The sequence below is a fragment of the Perognathus longimembris genome, chromosome 1 (assembly GCF_023159225.1).
Source record: "Perognathus longimembris pacificus isolate PPM17 chromosome 1, ASM2315922v1, whole genome shotgun sequence".
In the NCBI taxonomy this organism is placed as follows: Eukaryota; Metazoa; Chordata; class Mammalia; order Rodentia; family Heteromyidae; genus Perognathus; species Perognathus longimembris.
Window position 1 is genome coordinate 46,931,884 of NC_063161.1, and position 11,399 is coordinate 46,943,282.

Consider the following 11,399-nt stretch of genomic DNA (forward strand, 5'->3'; position numbering starts at 1 on the left):
ACTTATATGTAGAAGTTGAAAAGATCAATGTCACAGAAGTAAAAAGTAGCACAGTGATTACCACAGGCTGGACAAGATGGAGAAGAGAGAGGATGGTTAATGGACAGAGGTTCTGTTGCATATGAGGAATCGGGTTTAATATTCTAGAGCAGAGCAAAAGAAAGTAGGTGACCATGCTTACATATGTACTTGAAATTAGCTAGTAGAGAAGATTTTGAATGTTCCCAACACAAAGAAATGATCATTGTTTCAGGAGACAGAATGTGAATTCCCTCAATGTGATCATTTCACAAACGCAGCGTGCAATGAAATACCCCAATGGAGGAGCCAGGTGTGGTAGTTCATGTCTGTAACCCCACAATGTGAATGGTGGAGATAGGATCATGGTTTGAAGTCTGACCAGGGGAAAAAATATGAGAATTTATATAAAAAAAAAGCCCTACAAAAACAAGCTAAACGTAGTGATACCCATGTGTAATCCTGGCTACATGGGAGACAGAAGAAAGAGGATTACAGTCCAAGGCCAGTCTAAGAGAGATTATAAGACCCCACCCATCTAAGAGCAAACTGAATCAAAAAGAGCTGGATAGGGAGTTGTGTGAGAGTGCTAATCTAGGAACCCTAGTGCAAGTAAAGACCAAAAGACTTTACTGCACAAATATATAGCATTATTATGTAACAATAAACATGTTAAAATGCAAAAATGTGGGCTCAGGATCCAGGCTTGAGAGGTAAAATCTCAGCCCTAATCAACCCTTACTAGTCACATAGGGAGCTAAGCTGCTCTACACTGTTTGTCTCAGTTTCCCATTTGTAAATTGCTGACAATCCTAGGGCAGGCTGGAATCTGGGCAGATGTTATCATTATAACTATGGCGTACCCTAAGATTGAGAATATTTTCTGGGCACCCTGCTAGTATTAGCAGTTATGGTCATCATCTGCCCGTGTTTGTGTAGGACTTTGAAGGAATAAATGGTAAGCAAGGACTACTTTCTACAAAAAGGATCATTTCATATTTGCAACACCCTCTTGCTCTCCACCTCACTTCTGCTTCTTATTTCCCTTATTTCTCTGCAGTGGAATCTCATGTCTGGAAAGCCAGGGCAGTGCCTCGTGCTTGCCTCTCCCTCCCTTGTGTCTTTGCCTGATGCCCACTTTCCCTGGGAATCCAGGCTCTGAAGAACAGCTGCAGCTCTAACCCTGCTTGCAGCTGCTGCTCCGAAACAGGGCACCATGGTTCAGCGGTGCTCCCTCTCAGGACTGATTTTTTTTCCCCCATGTAACATTGACAATCTTGTTGTGCTGTGCCAACTGTGGGCATGGTATCAGCTGCCCCTGTTTGTCCCTGATGCTTCTGTTCAGGGACCTTTTGTACTGAGACTCCAGCTGAGTCACAGACTGCAGACTATAACCCAGTAATTCTGCAATCACTATCCAATATTGCTTGTACCCATATAGCCCTGCCTCTTAATTTGTCTCCTTTTCTTCGCACCGAACCCACTATGTAATGAAGATCTCACCAACCAAGGAGGAAATGATGAGGAAGAGGAGGATGGTGGTGGTGATGATGATGATGTTGGTGATGATGATGTTGGTGATGATGGCTATCAGTTATCAAACAAATGATCGGGCCTTATTGTACATCCATTATGTCAATTATGTTGGCAATCACAAAAAACCCTGGGAGATACTGACATCATTCTTTTCAGACAAAGGTTTTCACACTTTAGAAGACTTGAGAAACTTGCCCAAAGTCAATATGTGCATATGGAAAACCAACCTGGTGTTTTACACCATTTGTTGGATTCACAAGCCAAAAGAAATCACAAGCTTCTGATGACTGAAGGAGATAGAGGAATTTCTTCATCCATGTCATCAGTAATTATTGCCTTGTTGGCTGACTGTGTCATTAATGAAGATAAATCCAGCGGCCAAGTGGAAATTTCCATGTTGCAGCAACAGTCTTCTGATGAATGGGATGTCTTAGGAGCGGTTGAAGGCATAGCTGTTCTCCAAAAGGAGTATTATAGAAGGGTTATTATATGAAGGGTTCTATAGAAAGGTTCATGTGGTAAAGGCTGGTCTTCAGTTGGGGGATCCAACTGTTCAAAGATGATTGGACAGCTCTGTCAGAGCCAATCTCGATTAATCATTGATTGAATGATTGACTGAACAGATGAATCCATAAGTGAATGGACTCGAGGTATGGTGGAGGCTGGAAGGTAAAGCCAGATTGGAGAATATACTTCCCTGGAGACATGGCTTTGGAGGAGATCTTGTCCTTTACACTATCCCCTTTTCTCCTTATTCATCATTTTCCTCACTCCCCTTCTTCTTCTCTCCCTTCTCTCCTCTTCTCCTTCCTCTTCCATTTCTTCCTTTTGTCCTCTCTCTCTCCCTCCCTCTCTTTCCTTTTCCCCATCTCCGTCCTTCTTCCATGAGAGCAGATCTTCTCTTGTAAGTCCTCTCCATGATGATGCTCTGCCTTGCTGCAGGTCCACATTGACAGAGCCAAGTTGCAGGGACTAAAACTGTTATTTTCTCCAGTGTTTTGTCATAGCAACAACAACTGCAGATAACACAGGTAGTAATTCTGATGGTGGTTTTCAGATGTTCTGCAGACAGGTAACAGGGACTATCCTCAAGGAGGCTTTATGCAGGGCATCATGGTGCCCAGAGTTTGGACAGCAAAATTCAAGACACATGGCTCTTACCTGAGACACACACATGCAGCTGCTGTCCCCGGCCTCCTCACTACATGCCTCACCTCCTTCCTCACCCACCAATGTGAAGAAACCTGGCCTCTCTGACAACTTCTGAAAGCATTTGAGATGTCCCAGTTGAAGTAGGTGAACCCACAGTCCCTTTGTCTTACCCTGATTCTGTTCTTGTTTTTAACTTCCTCTTGTGGTTCAGCATGTCATTCATCCTGGATGGTGGCTTATTTTTACTTCTCTGGTTTTGTTTCTAAAACATTCTTAGTGGGCTTTTCATTTTACACAATATTGTTATTTGAGTAAAAATCACTCTGACAACAATTGAATCCTTGGTAAGAGAAGCCTAATTTACACCTTCTAAAGAGTTGCCTACATTTGAACATTGTACATAATCTTCCCTGTGCTTTTCTCTGAAACAGAAAATAAAACCTACCCTTCTCTGCAAATTTTATCCATGTATTGAACTGTAAAGTTAGCTCCACAATGCCTAGCTCATGTTTAAGGGATCTCCTATTTGCCCAAAGCAGGCTCTATTTCTTCCTTGCTATATGTATGTGACTGCTCTGCAGTTGCACACAAAACTGCCTCTCCTCTCCAGGACTTTATGTGAGTGAGTAGAGGAGACCTAGGTGGAAAAAAATTGCCTTTATTTTAGGATCATTCATCTTGATTTTCTAAACAGCAAGCGAGAAAAGAAACCTCCTATTTGTAGGAATAGTCAGGAATTTCATCTGGGTCTTGAAGACCCTACTGTGTGGATCAGTGAAAATGGAGGAGTGAGCACTCTAGAAAAGGCATTGCTAAGCCCTAAGGAAAGTAGTGATGTCGCTTCCTGTTGACTAGAGGTTCAGTAATGCAGAGGAGAAGCACCACCTTGTGAAAGGGACAGGGAATAGGAGGAGTAGCTTCCGACAAAAGTGAGGAAAAAATTAGCAGTTACCTATAAAACTGGAAATTTAGATTCATTATGAGGGAAGGGGTTGGGCAGTGAGATTGAAGTTTAGAGTTCCTTCAGTAACACTAGGAGAGCTGCTGTGGATGTTTGATTGAGGAAATGGCATGGTTAGGGCTTTACTTTAAGACAATCCATCAGGCTGGCTTTGCAGGAGGGAGGAAATACCAGATACAAAACTAAAGCAAGTTCAGAAGAATGCTGCTGTATGAACCCCAGAAGATTGGTGCTGCTGACCTGAACCTGGCCAGTCAAGGAGAGGAGGCATGAGTGGGGAGTGAGGAAAATGGAGAGTGTTGTATGATAAGTGTACACAGTACTGCTCTGAATGCATCTCACCATCTCTGTCTAGGTGTGTGTGCATGCATGTCTGCATTTGTGCATGTAGATATGCATGAGCGCTAGTCCTTGGGATTTGAACTCGGGCCCTTAGGCTCTTGCTTAACTTTTTCACTCAAGGCTGGCTTTCTACCACTTGAGCAGCATCTCTAACTTCCAGCTTTTTGCTGGTCTTTGGAGCACTTGAGTCCCATCCCTACCTCCTGCTTTTTGTTAGTAATTGGAGGTAAGACTCTCTTAGATTTGTCTGCCAGGGCCGACTTTGAACTTCGATCCTTAGATCTCAGCCTCCTGAGTAGCTCAGATTACATGCGCGAGCTACTGGCAGCCAGCTTATTGGAGTGATTTTTGAGCCTTTATTCTCTTTGATTCTGTTTCTCTTAGGATTGCCTGTCACCGAGGGTCCATGCCTTTCTTCAGGCTGATTGAGATCCCTGCGGGGGAGGTCTAGATCCTTTCTTCCCAAATTTCTATTCTGATGAGAAAACAGCTTGCATTAGAGCATCTTAGGGAAAAAGGAGATTTCAAGACCCCCTTTCAGGCCTAGCCAATAGCTCCTTTTCCTCTGCAATGTTACACAGTTCTGAATCCCCCCTGGTCCTCCATCTGTCTGCATGTGTCCTAGATCTCCCTGGGCAGAGATTAGATAATTGTGCCATTCTCCCCTAAGCATGCCCAGGGGTCTGGCAGGAGGGAATCTGTTGGCTGGCAGCCGTGGGATGGGCAGGAGCCAGGGGATAGTCTGCTCCAGGAGTCCCTGAGCAGCTTGCGGCTGTGCTCTCGGTGGGCCAGCCACGTGCTCCCCTGCCGGAGATCTGCCTCAGCTCCCAGGGCGGACCTCAGAGGACAGCACACAGGCTCAGTCAAGGAAGAAGTGTGTTCTCAAACTGCCTGTTCCTTTCTCTCAAACTTCATTCCCACCTCTCTGCTTCCTTCTCTCCTCTCATTGTCTGGCCTTCTAATTCAGTTATTACCACTACATTAATGACAAGACTCTTTGTAGACTTGACAAAAATTAAATTCTCCACAGAGTACGTCCATTTGACAATAGAGTGCATGAGTATGTGTGTTCAACATATACATGTTTGTGCTCAAATATGTCTTCAAATATATTCATACGTTCACAAGCACATATACATGTATACCTTCTTATGATTGTTCAATTATTCATACAGTAGTGTACACAGGAAGCTAGAAACATATCAGTTGATAAGCTGGTAAAATATCTTACATCAACTATCCTCAGCATAAGTTATTTTTATGGATAATAAAACTTCCTGTATTTGTAATCAAGACAATGAAATAGTCACTATATTCCTGTTCTTTCCTAGTAAGAGGAAAAATGGTAGCTAATTTCTCCATTTAATTTTGGTAAATTTATTTCAGCAAACTGTTGATTAAGGGCCTTTTAGTTGACAAAAATGTTGACCTGATCATCTCTAAGAAATAAGTTCCTTGCCTGGCAAATTGCCTTCTAAATCTGTAACAAATTGAAAGCACTGTAGTTACTCAAGGTAGCTGATTAGTGATAGCAAAACCACATCAAAAACATCAAAAAACCACTTGATCCCAATATTCTGTTTACTTCCTTTGCACACCAGCTTTCATTTGATCAATCTCTTATATTTTTGAACATATGTATTTTTCAACATATTGTTGCTCTGTCAGAGAGAAAACAGACATTATCTATACACAGACCTATAAAAATATTAAGAAGAACTTCAAGTGGTAAATGGCACAAGCACCTTACAGAAAACATAAGTCGAGAGTTTCCCAGAATTTTCATATTAATGTATTTATTTACACATTCCTTCATACAATTCCTTCCTACAATTCCTTCCTACAATGTCTGGAACCCATTTCAATGGCTTCTTTTGAAGACTGAGTATGGAGAACTTAATTTTCTGACTCAAACACTGACTCAATAGCAATTTCCTCTTCCTTAAAATGTTTCTTCCTTTCACATTTAGTGACTTAATCACTTGTGGACATGTCAAACACGGCGGCTCTTGTGTAGATTATGACGGCCATAGGTAAAGATTGCTTGTTTTTATGACCAACCATTAACTGGTTCATGTGCCACTCTAATTAACCTTCTTACAATTTTCTTAGCCTTTTTAGTATTGGTAGTATTTCACGTTAGAAACTTTAGCCAACTGACAAGGGTTTGCAAGCTTAATTAAATTATCTAAAGTTATCATAGTAATCCTTAGCCTCATCTCAGGAAATGTGCTTTACTTAACCACAAATAAAGTAGGGATTTTCTTATCTAAAACAAACACATAGGGAAAACAGCATTAGAAACACAGTCTGTCTTCCCTTCAAGCTAATTGTTTGCCATGAAAATCAGTGAATGTCTCAGAATCAGTTTCCTCCTCTGTCTAGTGCTGACTACAGTGATTGATCCTCCCCCTTTACCTCAGGGGGCAGATGATCTTGAACATTAAGTGGGTAAAATCTTTCAGACTGTAAACCTGCCATGAGTGGTAAATTAAGCAATCCGTGTATCTGATACTTAGCTTAGTATCTGGCCTCAAGGAAATGCTCAGTAACTGATAGTTAATTGGAGATAAGAGTATCGTGGACTTTCCTGCCTGGGCTGGCTTTGAACCACAATCCCCAGATCTCAGTCTCCTGGGTAGCTAGGATTACAGGAATGAGCCACCAGATCCTAACATCTACATATATTTTAAAAAGTAGTTTCTAGTCAGAGAACAGGAGCTAGCAAATACAATAGGAAAATGATATTCTGTATCTTTATTTCTTCTTCTTATCATTACTATTACTACTATTGTAATTATTTGAGACAGCCTCATTAAGCTATCTATATTAGCCTCAAACACAAGATCTTCCTGGCTCTTCCTTCAGAATGCTGGGAACTACAAGCATTCATCACTACATATGAGGGCCTTATTTTTTTTATTTCTTGCATATTTTAAAGCAAGTCTTCTCCTGTATTAGCTAGTTTAATTATATTAATTATCGTTGTCATTATCACTTTACAGTCAGCATTTTAGGCATGCAAGAAGGGACATGTGTATTCTTACATAGGAAATAAACTGAAAGTAAAAATTACATGAGGAGAGATACTAGAAAAAGTCAAAAAGCATACTTCACAAAGAAACATGAATAGGCTTAGTTAAATGATCAAACATAATCTGTCTTTCCATGGCTCATCTCTCTGGTTTGAGAGCCAAGTTAACCCACACCCCTAAAGATTTCTGTAAAAATGGTAGAGTTTTCTTTTCTCCACTATGGATTCTGTAGTTTATAATACAAGTGTCAGAGACTAGTGACTCCAACTAGCTTTTAGTTTAGACTTTTCCCATTTCTGGAAAGCTCCACTGGAATATGGCAGTGTCAACATCTTATAGCAGGCTGTGCTCTGCTAGCTGCTTGCTGGACAGAGAGCCTAAGGAAAGGAGTCAAGGAGAGTGGAGGAAAGCTTTGAAGACTGACCAGGCAACAAAAGGTATATTAACTCACAACTTTATTTCTGCTAGAAAAAAGGGAAAGAAAATGAACATTTTAAAACAAACAATTTGAATAATTGCTTTGCTTTGTCTGTACAAGTCAACAGAATTATAAGAACACCCTGATTTGAAGAGTATGCTCTTTCCAAGCAGACTGAACTACTAATATTAATTCAATTATAAAATCCCTCAGCACAGCCCCAAAGAGGCCTGAACACAGCTGCTACATTCTCTCCAAAGAGAGAAACAACAGCTTCTTTCAGAACAATTCTAGCTCAACTTATTCTGAAGGAAAAAACAAATCTAAATACCTTAAGTTGCATAGCCATTCATATGTTGCTTATTATTGTAAACCATTACAAGTAATTCTGAACTAACTTCCTCCTTCCTTCTCACTCTAAGACTCAGTACATTCTAGCAAAACTATGAGCTATTTTCTAAATGAAGTCTTACAGAGGGTTTACCAGCTCAGCTCTGGGACACAAGAAATGTACATAATAGGAAGAAATAAATTAAATAAATAATATCTAATAAATAACCCAGACAACATTTGTTATCTAATGCCAGAAAATGCTAGCATTAAGACTAGCCTCTACTACCCCACACAAAGTTAAGTAATGGCTTCTACAGAAAGCACATGGGATGGCTCTAGACATAGTTTGACTTGCCTATTTCCACAAGGGGAGGGCTTGACAAGGGAAACCACTTTGGTGGCTGGTGGAGCTGAAAGTCTCTCTATGAAGCTACTTTCTGAGAGATATAAAGCCAAGGGTGCAAAGTACAGCAGAGTAAGTGCTGCCAAGGCAACAGAAATAAAATAACATAATATAAGGAAATATGTCAACAAGGGAGTTGGGTTGATTTTAGTGAGAAACTGAGCTATACAAGAATGACATCTTAATCTATCCTATTAATTTTATTCACTCTTCCTATCAATGTAGCCTACATGATTAAAGTCATCTTGATCCACTAGTAAGTCATTTAAAATCTTGGTTTGACCCTACATCATTTTCCTGACAATTGAACAGCATAGTAAAATTCTTCAGATCTCTTTTCTTTGGAAAACGATTAACTTGACCAAGTCAACATTAACACAAAGGAATGAGAAATTGCATAAAGAAATGAACATGTTGCTAATTAGGCTAAACCTAGGATGGTGACATGAACTAGGAATAAAAGTATTCATTGACCTTGGCTTTCATTTCTGAATCTCTAAGTCTTGTTGTTGCCATGTCAACATGTAATAATACATTGTTTCTTTGGAAGTAAGGAAGAGGCAACAGTGGTGAGGGACATAAAGAGGTCTCATTATGTTTGAAAAAGTTCATGTTTGGTCATTGGTTAATGCTTGTTCTTATGGAAAATATGCTATTATGGTAGATAAAGGTTGGTCATTTTAGTTGTATTTGAACTAAAAGAAATTCATCTTGCTAGGGAAAATCTAGTGCTGTTCTTGTGAGAAAGTGGGAACATTGAACTGCAGTAGTTAGTGAGGCCAGTAGCCATTTTTATCACTTTATATTATGAAGCTGGGCTGTGTGTTGAATCTAACAACAGTATCTTAACTGTCAGACTTTTCAGAGCTCTCTGAGTATGGAGGCTATGCATGGATCCAGATGATATCTCTGTGTCCCATTGACCAAAGAAGTCTTATCACAAGATTTTTCATGCTCTAAAAGCACTTTTTATATATTATCAAGAATAAAGCTGGCATGGGGGCATCTATGGTTCTCAAATCACATGAGAAAGAGGTGTTCAACTTTCAAACCAACAAGAAATAAAGCTATAGTCTTTAAGAACATTGCTATTTGCAGAGATGACCAATGTAAGAGTTTTACCCTTTGGAAGCTATTTTTTGTTTTAATTTATTTATTCCAATTTTGGAAATACTTTATTTTAAACTCAGACTCATATTTACTTGACTGTCACTCTACCATTTGTGCCATGGTTCCAGCCCTGCTTCTTCATACTTATTTTGGAGATGGAGTTTAGTAAATGCTTTGGGCCTCAAATTATAATCCTTCAGATCTCAGCCTACTGAGTAGCTAGGATGATAGGCATGAGCTACCAGTGCCTGGATGAAAGTGAAGTTTTGTCATCGAGTTCAAAGAAACTTTGCATCCTGTGAGCTAACAGACATGCACCACATGCTCCCTCAGCCATTCCATATGGTCATTCTATTTCTATTATTGCTTTATTTTTTCTGATTACAAAAAAGAATTTATGGGTAGTCACCAAATTTAGATGTTTTCAGAACTTTGAAAGTCTTTAGAAATAATCTAGACTTAGAGTAATTGCCTCAACATATCCAATAAAAAAAAACCAGTAGTGAAAAGTAAGTAGTAAATATTCCATGAGGTTTGGGTGCCACTCTAATAGGGTTTAGGTCTCTTGTTACCACATGGTTGGAAGTCATCAAATGATTTCACTTTAGGATCCTAGATAAATGAGCCAAAGAAATGTGAGACGTTGGTAAGTAGAGCAGAAGATGGGTTCAGGAGGCCCTATATGGTCTAAGATTGTTAGATCAGATATATACGTACATCCAGATGGTTCCTTTAACCTTACGAATATATGAACTGAATCCTTGTAGCTCCACTGCTTAGATAATGGGAAATATCCCCACATCATTCTCTGCAATTCTGCTCTCCATGCCCTAGTCAGTGAAGATGGTGTTAAGTTGGGTTCCAATGCCGTGGTGGGGGTAGGAATCGTAAGACATATCTATGGGAATGTCATAATGGGAGGTACCAGCCTGAAAGGGAGTTGAATGTGCATGCCCTGAACTTAGACTTGCAGAAGAGTAATGTGGCAGGAAGCTGTAGGCTTTTTCCAGGTCAGGGGAGCCATCTTGCTTTAAGGAGAAGTTCCCACTGATACTCAGAGGTGGGGTGAGAGGGCCTTCATAAGGAGGGGTACTGCAGTCAGGTGGCTGGCTCCCAAAGGGGGCTTCTCCCACACTCTTGAATACTTGCGGCTTGAGATGGAGAAGATGTGTTTCCATATGGCCATAAGGAGGACTGGGAAGTCCTGGAGATTGATAGGTAAAATTGTGGCCAGAAATAGTAGAGTCACAAATAGGTGCTTTCTCTTCATGCTTCTCCAGCAGGGGAGACTGTGGTCCAAGTTGGAGGCATCCAGCCACTAGGTTGCTGGTGGGCTGAGAGAGCCCCTTACAGAGCATCTCTACAAAGCCCTTTCCTTCAGGAATCTGACCTGTCTCCAGGACTTCAGACAGAGCCCAAATATAGTTTCTGGCCAGTCTAAGCGTCTCTATCTTGGAAAGCTTTTGGGTTTTGGAGTAACAGGGCATAACTCTCCTGAGGTTGTCCAGGGCATCATTCAAGCCATGCATCCGGGTCCGTTCTCTGGCATTGGCCTTGACTCTTCGCGCCCTGAATCTCTCAAGGCGAGCTTTGGTCATCTTCTTTTTCTTGGGACCTCTTCGCTTAGGTTTCTCCCCATCTTCCTCCTCTTCTTCTTCCTCCATACTGTCATGCTCTTCAGTTAAGCTGCCAAGCATCCCATAAACACCAGGTCTCCTCTCCTCCTCCTTCATCTCACTTTGGGAGCTCAGGCCTTTGTCTATCCAGGATGACGTGTTGGTCAGCTCTACCATCTCCTTGGATTTCATGTATGTTTTTGCCATTCTGGTTCCTAGAAAGTATCATCAATGAGAATTAATTCCTTTAAACATCTGATCTTATATAAAGCTAAACTTTGTTTCTTTTTGGGGGGCTAGTACTGGGATTTGAACTCAGGGCCTCACGCTCTCCCTTGACTTTTATGGTCAAGGCTGGCTCTCTATCACTTGAGCCACATCTCCACTTCCAGCATTGTGGTAGTTAATTGGAGATAAGAATCTCACAGACTTGTTTTTTTGCCTCTGATGGCTTTCAAAAGTGATCCTCAAATCT

At 40.8% G+C, this 11,399-nt stretch overlaps 1 protein-coding gene across 1 annotated transcript; it reads right to left on the reverse strand.

Annotated features, from left to right (window-relative positions):
- Positions 1 to 10,138: 10,138 nt before the first annotated feature.
- Positions 10,139 to 11,131, reverse strand: Neurod4 (neuronal differentiation 4). Its single transcript, XM_048362670.1, has one exon. The coding sequence runs from the start codon at positions 11,129 to 11,131 to the stop codon at positions 10,139 to 10,141; it is 993 nt and encodes a 330-aa protein (XP_048218627.1).
- Between the last annotated feature and the right edge of the window lie 268 nt (positions 11,132 to 11,399).

Bases quoted from the DNA above. Each gene is read 5' to 3' on its own strand.
- Neurod4 (XM_048362670.1), bottom strand. From the start codon at position 11,131: ATGGCAAAAACATACATGAAATCCAAGGAGATGGTAGAGCTGACCAAC.